The sequence below is a fragment of the Scardinius erythrophthalmus genome (genome assembly GCF_964197995.2).
Source record: "Scardinius erythrophthalmus genome assembly, chromosome: 2".
Lineage (NCBI taxonomy): Eukaryota > Metazoa > Chordata > Actinopteri > Cypriniformes > Leuciscidae > Scardinius > Scardinius erythrophthalmus.
Window position 1 is genome coordinate 3,349,753 of NC_138222.1, and position 20,847 is coordinate 3,370,599.

A 20,847-nucleotide genomic window follows, 5' to 3' on the forward strand; every position below is an offset into this window, starting at 1 on the left:
GAACCTTCCGTGCCATGCATGATTTCAAACCATGACGTCTTATTGTATTACCAACAGTAACCTTGGAAACGGTGGTCCCAGCTCTTTTCAGGTCATTGACCAGCTCCTCCCGTGTAGTTCTGGGCTGATTTCTCACCTTTCTTAGGATCATTGAGACCCCACGAGGTGAGATCTTGCATGGAGCCCCAGTCCGAGGGAGATTGACAGTCATGTTTAGCTTCTTCCATTTTCTAATGATTGCTCCAACAGTGGACCTTTTTTCACCAAGCTGCTTGGCAATTTCCCTGTAGCCCTTTCCAGCCTTGTGGAGGTGTACAATTTTGTCTCTAGTGTCTTTGGACAGCTCTTTGGTCTTGGCCATGTTAGTAGTTGGATTCTTACTGATTGTATGGGGTGGACAGGTGTCTTTATGCAGCTAACGACCTCAAACAGGGGCATCTAATTTAGGATAATAAATGGAGTGGAGGTGGACATTTTAAAGGCAGACTAACAGGTCTTTGAGGGTCAGAATTCTAGCTGATAGACAGGTGTTCAAATACTTATTTGCAGCTGTATCATACAAATAAATAGTTAAAAAATCATACATTGTGATTTCTGGATTTTTTTTTTTTTAGATTATGTCTCTCACAGTGGACATGCACCTATGATGACAATTTCAGACCCCCCATGATTTCTAAGTGGGAAAACTTGCAAAATAGCAGGGTGTTCAAATACTTATTTTCCTCACTGTATGTGTTATATAGTTTACGTGTGTGTGTGTGTGTGTGTGTGTGTGTGTGTGTTCTAGCAGACGCACAGTAAGAGAAACCAGGGAAACGCGGGTGAACGAGAGCAGAGAGAAAGGGAAGGGTGGAGGTGATGCCCTCTTCTCCGCTCTTTCCCGGAATGAATTACGCTTTGGGAAACAATAAATAAAAATAAATAAATAAACCGAGTCCGTGCGCAAAAGAAGCATTAGCAATTTTCCAAATGCTGCGCACACATAGTTATGAATAATGGAGGCGTGCTGGAAGTGGGGTGCGCTCGGGTAAGCACTGGCTAGGGAACGCACATTATCCCGGCGCTCGTAAATAACGGGAGCGATGTGGGAACGGGGTTGAGCTCCGGAGCGCCGGCTGAATGTTAACTAGCTGTTTCACTCTCTCTCTCTTCACTGGAGATCAGATTGAAGATGGTTATTAATGATCTGTGGACGAGTTTGTGTGTTTTATTTGTGCGTCAGTGTGTTCCTCACCCAGTGCTGTTTCCCAGCGATCCCAGTCATCCCTCGCTCATATTCCTTCTTCCTGATCATTCGTTTGCTCAACTTTGTTTCTGTCCTCCACCCTCGGGTCACACACTCTTCTCACTGACCTCTCGAACACACACACACGCACACACACACACACACACACACACACACACACTCACACATACACACACACACAGAGGCACACTCTAACACACACACACACACACACACACACACACACACACACACACACACACACACACACACACAGACACTCTCTCACACACACACACACACACACACACACACACAGAGACACACTCACTCTCTCTCTCTCACACACACACACAGACACTCACTCTATCTCTCTCTCACACACACACACACACACACACACACACACGCACAGACACTCACTCTCTCTCTCACACACACACACACAGACACTCACTCTCTCTCACACACACACACACACACACACACACACACACACACACACACACACACACAGACACTCTCTCTCTCTCTCACACACAGACACTCACTCTCTCTCTCACACACACACACACACACACACACACACACACACACACACACACACACACACACACACAGACAGACACTCACTCTATCTCTCTCTCACACTCACTCACTCACTCACACACACACACACACACGCACAGACACTCACTCTCTCTCTCACACACACACACACACAGACACTCACTCTCTCACACACACACACACACACACACACACACACAGACACTCTCTCTCTCTCTCACACACAGACACTCACTCTTTCTCTCTCACACACACACACACACACACACACACACACACACACACACACACAGACACTCACTCTATCTCTCTCTCACACTCACTCACTCACTCACACACACACACACACACACACACACACACATTTGATTAAAGTCCCCATGTAGTCAACAAATTTATCCCTTAAAACTCATCTTTAATCACCAAAATGACTTATTTAAACGTTTTTGATTTAAACTTTTGACTGGTAGTGTAAATGTTTTGCAAAAAGTAAATAAATAAATAAATAAATACCAATACATACAAGTGAAGCCGACTCCAGCTGAAATGAACACTAGAGGCAGTGAAACAGCAAGCACGTTTAATACATTCCACACAACATGATGATTACAGGGCTAGATTATCGATTAATATAGTCTTATTTTTGCACAGTTCTTTGCACAATACTGGATTTCTTCCATTGAGTCTGGGTTGTCTAAATCGTCTATATATTTGAGATATTTTAAATCCATCTTGTGATCTTGAGCCATGAACCTGCTAAGTAACCAAAGAGGATTCTGGGAAGCTGACACACATTTGTCTGCTCTTGAAATGGGCCACATATTGAGTTCAGGGACAATCTCTCTCTCTTCCTTTAGGAGAGCAGAAGAGCCTCTGTCCCCGAGAGAGAGAGAGAGCCTCATGTTGGCCGAGCGAGCGAGTGTTGCTGATTGTACTTCGCGTGACAGTGTGTGTGTGTGAGGAGTGAAAGGCGGAGAGAGAGGGAGAACTGACCTTATTGTTGCTGTCACAGACGGTTTGAGGGATAGTTCACCCAAAAATGAAAAGCTGTCATTATTTACTCACGCTCATGTCACTCCAGACCTGTGTGTGTTTCTTTGTACTGCAGAATATAAAAGGAGAGATTTTGAATGGTTTTGGTTCCCATTGACTTCCATTGTATGGACTGAAAATATATTGGATGTCTTCAGGAACTGTTTGGCTACAAACATTCTTCAAAATATTTTCTTTCATTTTCCACAGAAGAAAGAATGACAGAGGGCATTTCTGGGGGACTATCCCTTAAATATGCTGTGTTTTATAAAGCTATAAATTCTCTGACACATTATTTATATTTTTCAGGTAACACTTTATTTTACAGTGTCCTTGTTACATATGTTACATGTACTTACTATAGCAATAACAGTAAATTATGCAAATTATCCCTAACCCTATAGTAAGTACATGTAGTTAATTAATATTACTTAAATATATAATTACATTGTAACAATGACACCTTAAAATAAAGTGTAACCGTAAATTCTTAACGCATTATAATACGTGCCTTTATAAACAACCTTATAATTTGTTGTATCATCTGATAAATAATCATAACAACAGTTACAATACGTTATAATACTTGCCTATTTGTGGTTGTAACTTTTAAGAGTACAATGCATTCTAACCATGCATTTATATAATGCATCATAAGGGGATATAGTGTTATAAATGTTATAAATCAACATACTCTTAAAAGTCACAAATAGCTAAGTATTATTAATGTTGTTACGATTATTCATGAGATGATCCAACACATTATAAGGTTGTTGATAAGGCATCATGCATGTATTATAGTGCAGGTAACACTTTAGTTTAGGCTCCAATTCTCACTTTTAACTAGTTGCTTATTAGCATGCATATTACTAGGATATTAGCTGTTTATTAGTACTTATAAAGCACATATTAATGCCTTAATTAATCCATTAATATATAGCATCAAATAAACATGAATGAACATAAGAAATAATGTTGTTTTAGCCGCGGAAAGACGACAGTACACACTGTTTTTCAAGTTCAAATCCTCCAACGTTAATCTACTAACTCTCCTGACCGCTTTGTCGGACAAAAATGGCGGATGGAGGATTATGATTGGTCAGGTCGCCTGTCAATCAAACTCCCTGCGAAGGGTCAGTTGGAGTAAGATGTGGGAAAACATTGTTGTGTAGCTCCTACGGCTCTGCATGTCCTTCCAACAGGCAAATGGATGGACACCCACACACACACACACACACACACACACACACACACCCAGAAGCTACAGCAAGTCCTGAGTGTGTCTTGTGCTTATAGCAGGGGTCAGTTTGCTCTTGGTGAATGTGAAACTTGAGTCTGAGATGTTGGAGAGCTCTGAGGTGTTCCTGGAGATATGTCTGCCCTGGTTCCCTTCGGTCTCACTGAGGGACTGTCCTCTACAGATGCTTGACCTAGTCTACTTTTTACTCTAGTCCTGTTCTCCTGAGCTAGAGAGACCTTATTACTGTTCGTGGATTTGATGTCGATGGCCATGGTTCTGTAGGAGGTGGACAACATTTACACTGTACATAAAACATTTGGTGAAGAAGCAGGGATGTGTAAGATCTTAAAGGGTTAGTTCACACAAAAATGAAAATTCTAATCACTCTCCCTCATGTTCTTCCAACCCCGTAAGACTTTCGTTCATCTTCAGAACACAAATTAAGATATTTGTGATTAAATCTGAGAGCTGTCTCACTCCTCCATAGGCTTCTCTGTTACTGAAACTTGCCGGCCCAGAAAGTTAGTAAAGACAATGTTTAAAATAGTCCAAGTGACTACAGTGGCTCAACCTTAAGTTTATCAAGCGACGAGAATACTTTTTGTGCCCAAAAATCAACAACTATACTTTATTCAACTATTGATTTTCTTCTGTGTTTCTCTGAGTGAGTTCTGGGTTGTACGTCAGAACGCAGGCTCACTATTGGACAGCATCACACACATGACCAGCGTCGGCCAATAGTGAGCCTACGTTCTGACGTGCAACCCAGAAGCGCTGCGCTGTTACACTACGTGAACTCACTCAAAACTCACTCAAAAATATCTTAATTTGTGTTCTGAAGATGAACGAAAGTCTTACGGGGTTGGAACAACATGAGGGAGAGTGATTACTGACAGACTTTTCATTTTTGGGTGAACGAACCCTTTAAAGGCCAGATTTACTAAGAGCTTGCACCAGCACAAACCCTCTTTTGGTGTTAAAAAAATACTGTCAGGATTAGGGTTGGGTATCACTTGCATTTTAACGATTCCGATTCTTATTGATTCCTAATTTCGATTCCAATAAGGTATATAAAAAAAATAGATAGATTTGCAAATTTGCTTTGCTCTTGATCGGCTGCGTTGGTCATTATGGAAATGATCCGGCTGCATCTGTTCTTTAATGTGCGCATTGTCAGTAAATCACACGCACAACTTTCCACTCCCTTCGGCGCTTTTATGGGATTGTGGTCTCAGACGTAACTCTCCAGTCTCATGCCAATTTGCCCTGTTTAGTAAAGCAGTCCCTAAGTATTGTTTTCAGATTATGCCTATTATGCTGTTTTAAAGATCCTAATTTGGTTTACTACAGTGGATTACATGCATCCAAGGTCAAAAACACTTTAATTTTCTCATAATATACATTGCAGCATCAGCTCTTGTCTTACAGTGTCTGGAATGGATTGATCAAAGATTCAGTCTCTCTAAACCCCGCCTTTCCGAAAGCCAACTCTGCTCTGATTGGTCAGATGTTGTGATTGGTCAGGTGATTGGTCAACATTGGTTAGATGTTGTGATTGGTCTACTCTGCTCTGATTGGTTTGATTGTCCAGTCTGTTGTGATTGGTTGACCACTTCCAGTCATACAAACAGTAACGATGGCGTCGGTTTTACCGTATAGAGTACCAGTCCCCATCCTTCTGAAAGTGGATTTGCTTTGGCAGCTGAAAACAGCGTCTTCTCGACATGATCAACACGAACCAAACTCTTCCAGTCTCAGATAAACTACAGTGTTTGAGGGCGGAGCTAAGAGACGCTGTTCAGCCAATCAAGACCACAGGCTGGCATTATTTAAACCTGTTACAAACCTACATAGACTGGATTCATTGACGACTCAAATCAGGCAGTTCAGAATCACTTCTTTCTTTTAGGAGACAATAACTCCATTTATCTGCACTTTGAATGTTTGCAGACCTTTTACATTCACTAACAGATCTATTTCACACTGCATGAAAGGTAATATCCGAAAAAGCACAATAGAGGCACTTTAAGTTTATCTTTCCTACACCATCTACTTTGTTAGATTTGTGCTAAAGGAAAGAAAAAGCAATTTGCCAATGGAATAAGAAAATAAACTCGAGGTATTCTGGAATCATTTTAATTGTGTGTTTGAATTCTACAGCTGAATATTATTCAGAATCAAAACCTCCATGACATATTAAAGTCGAGCTGTTATCAGATGCGAGCTGCACAATCAGTGCCATTAACATAAAGTAATTCCGCCCCCTCTCACTGAATCACATTAGACAAATAAGATCACTCACCCAAGTGTAAAGCACTCGCTCGGGTCTTAATTACCAGAGTAAGACTACGGCTGTGTCCCAGTGGGCACACTGTCTTTCAAAATAGAATGCAAGATTAGAATTAGTGCATCCCATTTCATAGTGTGTTGGAAACAGGATGCTTTTCACAATACATATAGTTTCAAAGCCGCTTTACAGAAAATGCATCTTTATACATTACAATTTAGAATGATCTGTTATCAAACGTAACTGTCCAAGTTATGCATTTCAGAAATGTACATATAAAAATCACACAGTTAGCTAATAATAATTATAATAATTGAAGCTGCAAGCAGCATTTATCGGGGTTCAAGCAATTAAGGCCTTTAAGCACAAAAGCATCAAAAGTTATTAAGTTTTATTTAGCAAGCATGTAACCACTGACATCATAGATGGAAAAGACCATTTACAGCCAATACAGGCAATGTACCATAGGAAATATAGGGTTTTCAAAGCTTTTTAACAGTTATAGCGCCACCTATGGTCCGATCTCCATGAAATTTTGCATGCTTGTTTAGAATGCCAAATATGCTCACCAATTTTCGTGAATTTCTGAGTCTTTTTAGTGTATTTTGCCACGCCCCTTTTCTAAATGACCCTATTACAGCCATCCAAATGCAAAAGTTCAAAGGTGTGTAACTTCGTGCTTGAACCCCTAATAATAATGTTTTAATTTAAGGCAGAAACAGTGAGCTCATTGAAGAAATGAATGATATGTTGGATGATATTCAATTTCTGGTGGACCTTCAAAGTCCATCCATGTATACAGTACTTTTTTTTGTAATAATATTACCCACAATCCCACATCTGAGTTTGGGATTGTTTGTGATTTTATCAAATGTTGACAAACAGGTTTTTTTTTTTTTTTTACTTTTTTTACTTTTTACTATTTTTAAACTACATAAACATATCAGCAATTTTGTTGATGTTGAAAATGGCCACAAGTGCTGTTGCTTATTACGCCATTGTTGAATGTTTAATTAATCGTATTCCAGATAAGTTAATAATGTTGATAACCCTAATTATACTCAAAAAATCATTAAAATTATAATCATCATCAATATTAAATTATAATTATATCCAAGTTGTCTATTTTATACATCACAGCCCCATCACAGCTAATGTGGACAAAGATGAGATGCGAGTCCACTTCAGTTGAATAAATAAATGCGCTGCAGGTTTCAGATTGAAGCGTGACGCGCGCAAGTTACATGTGTCTCCCAGCATCTCAGAGCAGCTCCGTTCACAGTAAATGAACTCAGTCTCTGCATGTAAAGTTTTGTTTGGGTTTAACTAACATGCATTTGGGAACGCATTTAGGGCCCTATCTTACACCCGGCACAATGCAGCGCCAAGCGCGTCGCAAGTGTTTTTTTGCTAGTTTCAGCCCGACGCAGTTATCATTTTCATGTCCTGCACCACGTTGTTTAAATAGCAAATGCATTTGCGCCCATTTGTGTGCCTATGGGCTGCTGGTCTGAAAACGAGGTGTGTTCTGGCGCATTGTTGGCGCGTTGCTATTTTGAGGCAACAGAAATAGACTGCGCAATATTTTTTATTTTTTTTATTTAAAGAGCACGTTAATGTGCGCCTATAGACAGGTCCACAACACGCGTACACTCTGCTTATTAAACACACAGGGACGCACAGCAGCACAAACACATGCCAAATATTTAAAATAAAAGGATTACAATGTAAAATATTATTATTGTGGACATAAAGGGATGGTGAATCCGGCTTTTCCCGTAGATGTTCTGCTTGTGCACTTTTACCTTGCGCATGAGCAGATCCGTTTGCGCTCTGGAGACGCGTTCGGTCTTTCCACTATAAAAGTCCGTCATGTAAATAGCGAATCACCACTGGCATTTAAAGGGAATGGGAGATGAGACTCTGATTGGTTTAACGCCCGTAAATCCCAAAACACACCCATTACTCATTAAGAGAATAGAGACAAAACACACCCATTACTCATTAAAGGATTAGTTCACCTCAAAATGAACATTTCCTGATAATTTACTCACCCCAATGCCATCCAAGATGTTCATATCTTTCTTTCTTCAGTGGAAAAGAAATGAAGTATTTTGAGGAAAACATTTCAGGATTTTTCTACACACAATGGACTTCAATGGCAACCAGAATGTTGAAGTTCAAATCAATGCCGTTTCAAAGGGCTTTGAAGTGCTTCAAAGTGCTCTGCACGATCCCAGTCGAGAAAAAAGTGTCTTATCTAGAGAAACGATCGGTCATTTTCTAGAAAAATAAAAAATGTATATACTTTTCAACCACAATTGTTCGTCTTGTGCTGGTCTGCGACACGCCACGTATTACGTCATCACGTTGGAAAGGTCATGAAAAAAAGAAGATAATAATAATGATCATAAATTAAAACAAAGATGTCGGACGATTTTGAAGTTGGAAGAGAAAATGAGATGGAATTTTTCACCCTTCACTACCTTTTTGAACCAGAGTACACAGACAAATAACTTTTATAATAAGTATATAAATTTTTTTTTTTTTTTTTTAAATGGCCGATCGTTTCACTAGATAAGACCCCATTCCTCAGCTGGGATCGTTCAGAGCCCTTTGAAACGGCATTGATTTGAACTTCAACATTCTGGTTGCCATTGAAGTCCATTGTGTGTAGAAAAATCCTGAAATGTTTTCCTCAAAAAAAATTAATTTCTTTTCCACTGAAGAAAGAAAGACATGGACATCTTGGATGGCATTGGGGTGAGTAAATTATCAAGGAATTTTCATTTTGAGGTGAACTAATCCTTTAAGAGAATAGAGATGACCCTTTTAGACCATGCGCCTGACGCGCCGACCATTTTTCCCGTCGTTAAACTAGCAAAAGTGGATTCGGATGCCCTGAGTGAACTTGCACTCTGCGCTTTAGACCATGCATCGTTAAAATAGGGCCCATAATGTCTAATGCGCTTTGTGTTTCATAGCGAAGTGTAGCACTGTTATCATTTACATGCGTGGAGCGTCTCAAACTCCATCTCTGCATTTACTTTTTTTTGTTGAGTTTGTGCTGCTTATAACGTTCATCTGGGAACGCAACGTGTGTCATTTCACCAGATTTATAACATAATCATTCATAAACATACTCCAACACAGGAGAACAAATATGTTTCTAAATATGCAAACTGTTGTTCATCGTGATTTCAGAATAAAAGTTTAAACCCTCGCTCTGAGTTTGCATGTTTTGATGGCCAAATATTAAATATTAAGTGGACATTTGAATAAAATGTTGTTTATACAATATTAAACAAGGACTTGATCATCCAGTAGTGTAACAACAACAATCACCACTTTTGATAATTTTCACAAATCTTTCATGGCCACCAGAATATTTTGTTGTATGAATATCTGAACATGCAATTTGCCAAAAGAAAGAACAGATCCTCTGCTTTTAAACAAAACAAAATACACATTTATTTCTTGTTTCATGCATTCTTTTTATCAACACTTGAATGTGGGTTAGTTTCATAAAAAAGCAAATATTTTGCACAAAAAGCTAAGATAATCTAGCCTGACTACGTCAGACTTCGTACTTCCGCTCAATTTCATTTCGCTTCTTTACTCAGTCTGAGACAGCGTAATAGCTTTCCGTTTTCCTCCGGCCTGAAAACAGCCGGGCCAATCAACGAACAGAGGGCGGGCTGAGAGCCGTGACGTAGATGCTGATTGTACCGTGGATGCGTAGATTTACTTCACATAATCTGCATAAGTCGTTCACAGCCATGTTCACTTCGGTATTTCGCTCTATGGTTTTGTTTTCGCATCATACATGTGTTTACAGTGGAAGTTAGATGCGGCTGAGCATGCGCATAACACACGCCATAACCAAACGTTATGTGATTGGCTTACGGGTAACCAATGATTTTAAACTTCAGACAAGCGCCCCCCGCGAGAAAGAAAACGCTTTTCTATTATGCCATTCCAGACTCTGTCTACGAAGCAAAGCGAAGTAGCAGAGTTTGGTATTACCAGGCTAAAGATAATCACGTTTTGTCAAAGATTTTGTCCGGATGGGATTCAGTCCGATGATCAAAACACAGAGTTGATTGAGTCCATCAACACCCCCAAAGTCCTGTAGCTTGTCCTGGGTCGACATTTATTCTGTAACATTAGACAGTTTTAATTTATATGATGTTTGATGATTGCGTTATGTGCGTCAGCAATGCTTCTATCTGCTTCTTTGTTTGTTTTTAGATCCAGAGATTCTGTACTTTGATTGTGAAAGCATAAACAGTGAAACCATAGCATTGACATTGACAAGCATTGACAGTGAAAACATAGATTGCCGGGAAAAACTCATCAATGGTGGGGAAAGTGTTAAGGAAGATAAATGTAATTTATGTTGTCAGTGTTTGTCTGTTATTCGTCCTCATTAGGCTCCGAGGAGTTAGAAGTGTTATGATGCTCTAAAATCCTTGTATTAATATTCATGTTGCTGTGAGTGTTTACTGTATATCTGGTTACTTAACAGAGATCACTTTCCATCAAACTGCACTTAATCTACAACTCTGAAGTTGTGCTCATACTAGAGGAAGACAACACTTTATTTGCTGACTGCCAACATTACCCTTCATTGATCTATTCGTTGATGTGTTTTTGTTTCTTGTTCATCTCAAAGAGCTCTGCAATATGCCAATCACAAACGAATCTTGCTCAAATATGCTGAAAGCATTCCTGTTGCTCAAACAGTAGAGCATGATGCTAGCAACGCCAAGGTCATGGGTTCAGTTCTCAGGGAATCCATGAACGGATTAAATTAATACCTTGAATACAATGAATGCCACTTTGAATACAAGCAAGTAAACATCAGTCGTCACTCTATATCTGCAATAATATGTTTTAGCAAGGTATTTAAACGCTTAGTTTTATGATCAAAGCTCTGTAGTTTTAAAACAGATAATGCAATGAGGGCTGCATGATTAATCTAAATTAAACCGCAAAGGCTGGTATTTTTTTACGATTTTTAATTTCATAAATATATGTACAGTGTGTTAGAGAAGAGCGGATCTATGATCAGGAGTAAATACTTCTCCATCTTTAAAAGCGCTGTGAATTCAAGTCACTTATAACGTGCATTTTAAAAAGCAACATGTCAAACATCTTTTGCGAAGCATTCATAAACCTGTTGTCCAACGAAAGACAACATTATATTTCATGTTTTTACTCACTTCATAACGTTAGTCGGGTTTTTGAAATAACTTCCTTTTGTGAGCTGATGTGGCTTCTTAAAGTAGAATAAGGCATACAATATATTATTTTATAGTATTCTATACAGTGATAAAGACTGTCTATTAGCATTGCATTATAAATGGGCCTATATTTTATTATTATGAAAATACCCAAAAGGCTTTAAGAACTCAAATAGACCATATAGTGCAGCAGTCATACGGGAAACCAGGAATAATGCTCAGAGATGCAGTGGAACACTAGGCAAAACCTCACAGTGAATGACAGAGTAAACATTGTATATATGTGACCATGGACCACAAAACCAGCCACATGGGTCAACTTTTTGAAATTGAGATTTATACATTATCTGAAAGCTGATAGTGTTTTAATGATGTGTTTCAATGATGTATAGTTTGTTAGGATATGACAATATTTGGCACAAATATTTGGACAAAATCTGGAATCTGAGGGTGCAAAAAATCGAAACATTGAGAAAATCTCCTTTAAAGTTGTCCATTTATGTTTGTGATTGTGGTGCATTCACTCACAAAAATAAATGTTGTATATATTTACGGTAGGAAATTTACAAAATATCTTCATGGAACATGATCTTTATTCAATGATCAAACACATGAAAATAAATAAGAAAAAGATTAAAAAATGAGAACAGTGAATGTAAGTGAATGTAAGTAAACGCACAAACATTCAGACGTCTTTTCACTCATAATTTATGCAGATGAAGTTGAGTTTGTGAGTTTCAGGAAGGCTGATCCAGCGCTGATCTCCTCCAGACTGAACTGCTCCTTTTCTCTTCGTGAGGCTGCAGTTTTCCGGAGTCGTTCCGTTCCCTGGAGCCCAGTTCTGATAGCACACGACCTCTCCACTCAACCAGAGCCACATGTTCATGCTGCAGTAGTTGTGTAAACCCAACCACACCTCCTCAGTAGACGCTCGTTTAACCACATTCATCACACGACGCTGCATCTCGTCTGAATGAACCGAGACCAGATCCACATGATTCTGTCTGCAGTATCTCAGAGCTTCAGGCCACGTCAGATTCTCTCTGATCAGAGTCAGTTCATCTGGACAAAAAACAAACCACAAGCAAAAACTAGAGAGACTGGTCAAAAACAACATGCAGAACAAACTCTGTTGAGGTATCTGTCATGTCAGACATGTAGCGTGAACTTTAAGATATCTGGAGGTGTTGGATGGATTTTGTGAGGATCTGCTCACCTTCATGACACACAAAAGGATATTTGTCGGTGCAAGTGTAGTCAAGCCAGCGTCCCTTAGTGAGCTGCCTCATCCCTGCACAGTTTTCAACACCTCCCCTATTATCAGGTTCACCTTGAGCCCAGTATCTGAATGAGGAGTGACTCTGATCTGACCACTGCCACGAGTCTCTGAACAGACCGATCCAAACATCGTTAGATATGTGACTATCATTGATGAATTTCTGAACCTGTTGATTCTCATTCTGGTTTCTCGCACTGACCAGATCAGTGTGATTCTGTCTGCAGTAACTCTGAGCGTCTCTCCACTTCATCGTCTGATTGACAAAGACAAGTCCTGTGTTCACTTTAAGAAAAACAAATGGAAACAGATTCATGAATCAGTTTGTGTTCATTATTCAGATGCCGCTTTATGTTTTGGATGTGAACAGGAGCAACAGTGGAAGCATCAGAAACACATGTCATTCAAAATCGTCTCTGTTTCCTGAAGGAGGGGAGACGCACATCGGAGGTAGACCGACTGAATTGGGATCTCACTTAAGAGACCAATCCACTTTGAGTGTAACTAAATGAGCCAATAGACATTGGCATGTGATAATTGTGCCAGCTGTTCAGCCAGGTAGCACGGGTATATAATGAGCAACAGGTGCATCGCATATTTGGTTTTCGCTGTGGAGCCGAGCCGGAGACCCAGCCACCCAGCAGCGGTACAGAAAACATGGCGACGGGACGTACGTCTCCGTTCCCTCCCTTAGGGAAGGAGGGTTACCATACGTAACCGAGACGTTCCCTTTCAGTATCTTTGAAAGGGCCAGTGTCGAGGAAGAATCGAGACATGAAAGTACGCGTCCTTCAGGTCAATCGCTGAAAATCAATCTCGAGGACGCATTTTGAACGGGAGCTTGTGAAGGGCTCGATTCAAAACTCGCAGGTCCAAGTTTGGTCGTAACCCTCCACCTTTCTTGGCTACAATGAAGTATGGGCTATAGAAACCCGTCTTCATATCGGCTGGAAGAACCGGCTCGATCGTGTCCTTCGTCAGTAGGACCTCAATTTCTGACCATAAGACAGGAGCACTGCTGGCCAGCAGGAAGATGAACCGGATGCCCCTGAACTTGGGGGAGCACCGGGCAAACTGAATCGCACAGCCGAGTCTGATGGTGCGGTAGAGCCATCGGGATGGTCTGGGGAGTGCTAGCCAGGCTCCCAGAGACCGAACCCACAGGACCAACGGAAACACAGACATACCCGCAGTGGGGCAGCAAAGTGGAGGGCAGGGACCCGACTCGAGAGGCATAGTGTTTTGAAGTGGTGTTTGGGTGTGCGGTGCGACACTCTCCTGGCTCCAAGGTTGGACAGAGGATGCGTGAGATGGCTGGGCTGCGTTCTCGAACAGCATGTTGCTGTCCGCTGGTGACTGAAGAAGGGGATGAGAGCGGCAAGGCATCTCCGTGCACTGTCAACCTTGCCTTCTTGTGGAGAGGGGAACGAGAGCGGCGAGGCATAACATTGCGCACTGTCATTCCCACCCTCGTGGCACACAGAGATATTGGAAACTACTATTTTATTGAAGGAGTGGGTACCGCTGGCTGTGGGGCCAGCTGCGGAACATAAAGAAAACAAAACAAAGGATTTTCCATACGGCCCTCCTCCGGGGGAGATGGAGGGAACTGCTCTAAAGGAGATGGTGACAGCACATCACTATCTCCTGAAGAGCAGTTCCCTCCATCTCCGGGTTGCCCGTCTCAGGGCCTCTTGCTCTTCCTTTCACCAGCGGGTTTGGAAGGGGCCTGGACAGGCTGGGTGGTCCTCCGGTAACAAGCCACCATGGGGGATATCGCTCAACCCAAGGAAAACGCGGTGACTTTCGTCACCCTTAAGGTGAGGTCCGTCGCTGTGCGACATTCTGGCATAACACCTGGGTTGAGATTGCCCTTGTTCATTTCCATGAGCACTTTGGCCTGGTAGACCAGCAGGAGCGCCATTGCATGCAGGGCAGAGGCAGACTCTCCACAGGCTCTGTAAGCCTTGTCTGCAAGAGCAGACGAAAACTTACAGGCCCGGGAGGGTAGACGCGGATTACCCTGCCAAGTGTAAGCGGTCTTTGGACACAATTGCATTGCAACAGACCGCTCCACTGGGGGGATATCCACGTACCCTTTAGCTGCCCCACCACCATGGGTAGTAAGGGGGCAATCGTCCAGCCTTGAGGGTTCGTGACACGGTGGAGGGTTCCACTCGTGCTCACCCTCTGATGCAGCGATGGACATTTAGTCATCCGATGGAGCCCCGAAAGAAAAGTCTGGCACCGCCCGGGAGGGGCCAGCACACTTTCTTGGAAGCTCGGATGGGGAAGCCAACACTTCAACCCTAAGATCACCAGTGCTATTAGCCGAAGTAGCCCTCTTCTGGCCCTCTTCTCTTCAACTCTGTCACGATCCCCGCTGAAACGTGCCGTCACACCAACACCACCAGAGGCTTCTTCCCAGAAATAACGCTCATAAAACAATTAGTAGAGCTGAACATACACCGTGCTCGGCTCCGAAGCGAAAGGCAAATATGCGCTGCACCTTCTGCTCATTATATACCCGCACTGCGTGGCAGAGCAGCTGACGTAATTATCGCATGCCAGTGTGCATTGGCTCGTTTAGTTACACTCGAAGTGGATTGGTCTCTCAAGCGAGATCCCAATTCTGTCGTTGACAGTGACCGACTGAACGCTTAAATGTGTTGCGTTCATATGCTGGGTTCATCTGCTTTTCTGTACAGTATGGTTTATTAATAATGTGATTACTGAATTTGGTCTGTTGATATCACTGTCCATAGTACATTAAGCCACGATAAGCATTTTCTTTATAATTTTTTTGTAAATTCACATTTAGAAGATGTAAGCATTCAAAACGTACAGCCTCTCACTCCCGCTAAAATGGATCACGGATTTTTATAACATCACCGTGGACTTCAGCGTCTCATCACATATTTTGTCCAATCAAATGCTCTCTAGAATCTACAGCGTCCCGCCCCTATGCTATAAACACCACCTGACAGGGGCGACCGTTGACACGTCGCGGAGCAATATGGGTTGAGGGTTGCTCAAACGCTCAAGTTTTATTCCGTTTTCCAACTGTACATTGGTTAAGAATGAAATGGCTAGAATTTATTCACACCTATTGAATCCAACCTATCATCGGCGCTCGGATTCGCTTCCATGGTGCTGTCAAGTAGTCTGTGAGGCAAACTAAGCACTATTAGCTATTTGAAAAGGGGGAGGAGCCATTCAATATGTCCTGCCTTAGCTTCCTGTTTCAGTGGAAATAATAGTCCATAATAATAGGTCCTGATAAATCAATCCGATTTACATGTTCTTATGATCGGGTTAGAAAAGGAATAAACCACCCCTTTCAATCTGATTGAAATTTCATTCGGATTGATTAAGGTGTTTAGATGAAAGGCTTTTCAGTCCGATCCTGAAAGCTGAAAGAATCAAGCAATATCACGCAACTCAAGATGTTTAGATGGTTTATCACATCTACTTAAAAAAGGTACATTTTTTGAGAATTACAAATCTCCAAAATTACTATTTCATATTATTGTAATACGGGCGAACACAAAAAAATCACACTGACAAGACAAGAACTGACTTTGTTCTTAAGACAAGAGTTTTGTTCATAAATATCCAGATGTGTCAAGTTGTTGTATGTTTATTATATGTCGAAATTGTATGCATTGATTACTGTTTTGACCAATATAAATGGTAATGAATTAGTATATTTTTGAATTTATCATTTAAAGCATAAATTTAGTTAAAGTATATAATTATCCATGCTTTCTACTGGCAGATTCCCACAGTTATCAACAACAAAAGATCAACATGCGTTCAATATCGATTTATTTTCTATACAGAAGCTGAAAGCGTGACAAATATCCACATTCTGCCCTATATTTATGACCACATAAAACAAAGTTGAAGCATTTTGTATTGCATTACAATGTTTTACAATATATGGTGGGTCTTTATATGAATTAATGTTTGTTGTCATTGTATGGAGCTGCACTTACTGTTAGATGAATTGCAGATGAAAGTCAGGCTGTTACTACATGGCCAATCATACCATTCTCCATTTCTCATAAATGCACACTCATATATGCCATTAGGTTGTCTAGTAGCCCAGTTCAGATAGAGCGCAGGATCACCTGAAGACCACTGCCATTTATTACCACCTGTCTTTTGCAACCCAATCCAGACACGTTCATCATTCAGACTCTGCTTCAGCTCGTTCATGTCGTTCATGTTGTCAGCGGTGGCTATATCTGTGTATTTCTCTCTGCAGTATCTCTGAGCTTCAGTCCAGGTCTTCAACACGTTTATAAAGTGATACTTGCGCTGAACACATTCAGATACGGAGCAGAGAGCTGTGAAAGAGAGGGTTTGCTTGGATTTTTTCATAACAGGATCAAACCTGATGAAGCTATAAACTATAAATAAAACAACAAACACACTCACCAATGAGAAGAAGAATGAAATATAGAGTTCGGTCCATTTCTGAGGAAAAAACTCACTGAAAAGTGAGACAAAGTCAAAGACAAAGTTTTATTGTGGTTGATAAATGAAGATGTGAGTTGTTCTTACTTTAGAGGTTGTGTTTATAGCTTACTATGTGATTAGATCTGCTTTCATTCCTACTCAAGCATATTACATCATTTGTTTAATGTTCTAATTTCCATATTTTACTTCTTCATTTGTGTATTTGTCCACCACTCTTTTTTTAATATTTGCATCAGTTATGGAGTAGCTCATTTGCTTTTAAAACAGTGTAGGCCAGTTTTGACGAGACTGCAATGCATTGAAGGAGCACAGTGTCTTCTTGATAGATTACAAACTAAAATCATGCTCAGACCGGCTCGTTTCACAGTACGTTGCATCACTGCATGTGCTGTGAGTTTAACCTGCATTTTGTCTACTAATGTGAATCCAAATTCAGTTCAATTCATATATTTTGTTCTTGCATTGATGTGACATTTGTAGCAATTTTGCACTTTGAACAGTCAGTTTGAGATATAGGCAACAGTTGAGTATTGTATCTTTGAAAAGTTAACAAAATAAAGCTGTACTCTTATCTTAATTGTATTGCATTGTATTGTTTTAAGCCCCAAACATTGTACTTAAAGCATGCTTCATTAACAATTGTAATATACAACGTAATTGTAAAAAAAAGTTCAAAAGTAGTGTCAATGTAGCTAACTACTTTTTTTCAGAAGGGTAGCTTGAATGTAGTTTAACTTCTTTAATTTATGAGTAGCTTGTAGCTTGTCAAACTACAGTTTCAGAGTAGCTTCCCCAACACTGATATTAATTATGGACCTTAATCAAAAAATTATATACTCTATATTGCCAAAGGTTTTGCCATTCTTAATGCGTAGGGTTTATTATGGAGTTGGCCCACCCTTCGCAGCTATATCAACTCTTCTGGGAAGGCTTTTCGCAATGTTTAGGAATGTGTTTATGGGAACGTTTGACCATTCCTCTAGAAGTGCATTTGTGAGGTCAGACACTGATGTTGGACGAGAGGGCTGACTCGCAGTCTCCACTCTTATTCATCCCAAAGGTGTTCAATCGGGTTGAGGTCAGGCCAGTCAAGTTCCTCCACACCAAACTCACTCATCCATGTCTTTATGGACCTTGCTTTGTGCACTGGTGCGCAGTCATGTTGGAACAGGAACATCCCCAAACTGTTCCTACAAAGTTGAGAGCATGAAATTGTCTAAAATATTGTGACAGCTGTTCGATTGACAGTTGTTTCCCCTAATTCCCCTAAAGTCCATTTATAATGTTAGTAAAGGTTGTTGGACTGTCACTATCCCACTGAAATGTTTCAGAATAAACGTGTCTTTATTTCCTCTGTCTAAATACTTGATTGTGATAAGGAGTGAATGCGGACATTAAAATATTGTTACTTATTTTAGAATTTGTCTCTTTGTGAAAGTTCTGTCGTTGTTTAATTGCATACTCCTACTGTTACTGTTTCTTTGTTAATTAAACAAGAACACATTTGAATGTAAACACATCCTTATCACTCGTTTGCTTATGTCCACACCTCATTTAGACAATTTGGTTGTAAAATATTTCCATCTCTGATATAAAACAGAAGGATAAACAGTGAGTGTTATTGTTCTAGTCATATTTTAGTCATAGTTTTGTAAAGAGGCCCATCTGACTGTTAAAGGGGACCTATTATGCAAAATTCACTTTTACATGCTGTTTGGACATAAATGTGTGTTGGCAGTGTGTGTACGCAACCACCCAATAGTGATAAAAATCCACCCACTCCTTTTTTATTAATCCCCATAAATCATCAGCAGTGTCTCCCAACGACCTGTTTTCAGAATGCGGCTTTAGTTACGTCATTAAAGCCACAGGTCCCGCCCACGAGTGTTGACAGACACTGCCGTTTTAATATAGACCCGACCTGATCGAGTTCACAGCGAGTTGTTCACATCCGCCAGTGCTGCACTGACGGGAATGTTTCCCAGCGTTGTTGTTGTGTGGCAGGATGTATTAATCCACATATAGCTCTCTCTATTTACTCCCGAAATCTGAGGCAGCCGCTGAAGACGAGGTTGAATTATTTTGTTTTCAAAGAAAATGCTCCCTCAACTTGTACTTACGCACTTCTTACACTTTTTACTCATCTCTTACGGTGATTTGAAATCACCAATAAAATCTGACAACAACTGTCTCATAAATTTTGTTTCTAAACGCTCAAATTATGACAGAAAACAACATTTTTCAGGCTTGATCAAGCTAATGCGCAGTGGAAGCACACGTCTGACTGTGTCTGGGAACCGGAGCTTCTAACGGCAGCTGCAGTGACGCGATGACTTTACCAATCGGCGATTGGCTCTTATTTGGAAAGCGGGACTTATTCCGCTTTATTGAGTGTTGCACTATTCCCTATTTAAAACAATACGAGTGATACGTCTTGTGTCATTCTATAGTCTTTGTTCTCGTCCAAAACCATCTCAAGAAAACTCTCCAACTAAAACTAAAATACCCTATTTACATTCATTTGATTCTGTTCTTTCTTACTGAAACTGGAAAACCAGCCACAGATCCTGGCTTAGCAAGCACTACTATCAAATCCCCTGTGTCACTGGCATATCTCCAGAACACCACTCAATACATTCCTTCCGCATTGGAGCAGCGACCTCAGGTACGAGGTATCTCAGAGGAGACGATCTGAATCTTCACAAGCATATCGCTCTTACATCTATAACAATCTCAATGACCTCTGTCAAGCCAAGCCTACTTCAGCTCTTCCCAATCTTTTGGGGTCCTAATCACTTGAGGGGCCTACATTTAATGTCTCCCGGCCAGCAACACCAGATGCCCAGATCAACCTGACTACCACCTCTCCCTATTTATCCCTAACTTCTTCAATAAATAATTCTCCAACATGTATGGTTGTGGCGTGGTCCTTGCTCGTGAAATGGAATTGACTAGTTAGCTGAGGTTCAGGAAAAGGACCACGCCACAACAATCACCTGACTTCTCAAAACCTTCTTATATTGGGCCGCCCCTTCCAGTACTGTTTGTGTAGTTCTCTCAAACCCTCCTTTCCCTTTCCTCTCTCATCCATTCAACCATCATTTCCATCCCCTGTTCTCTTCCCTTCCAGGTTATATCAGGGGTCCTAATCACTCGGCCTACCTTTAACTGAGATGATGCCCCCACTCTGAGGGTGCTTTCACACCTGACTGTTTGTTTCGGAACCTGGAGCATTGTTCGGTTCGTTTAGGCATATGTGAACATGGCAATCGCGCTCGGATCCGCGCCAAAACAATCGCTCCGAGATCGCCTGAACGAGGTGGCCTCGGACCGATTGCAAACGAACTCTGGGTTGGTTCGCTTGAGGTGTGAAAACAATCCAACCCAACGGACCAACGAACCAATTCATAATTGGAAATGTGCAATATAAATAGCAGTAGTGTCTGATTCTGTGATTATGCACATTAGTTATCACAGTGGAAAACC

At 40.9% G+C, this 20,847-nt stretch overlaps 2 protein-coding genes across 4 annotated transcripts in view; one reads left to right on the forward strand and one right to left on the reverse strand.

The window, feature by feature from the left end:
• acsf3 (acyl-CoA synthetase family member 3) overlaps positions 1-20,847 on the forward strand; it is a 79,226-nt gene that overhangs the window by 37,558 nt on the left and 20,821 nt on the right. The gene's annotated exons all lie outside the window — the stretch shown is intronic.
• Positions 12,171-17,469, reverse strand: LOC308682552 (C-type mannose receptor 2-like). Its single transcript, XM_081352345.1, has 4 exons — positions 17,320-17,469; positions 16,875-17,228; positions 12,817-13,161; positions 12,171-12,662 (listed from the first exon to the last, which is right to left on the reverse strand). The coding sequence occupies exons 1-4, from the start codon at positions 17,354-17,356 to the stop codon at positions 12,298-12,300; spliced, it is 1,101 nt and encodes a 366-aa protein (XP_081208471.1). The 5' UTR covers positions 17,357-17,469; the 3' UTR covers positions 12,171-12,297.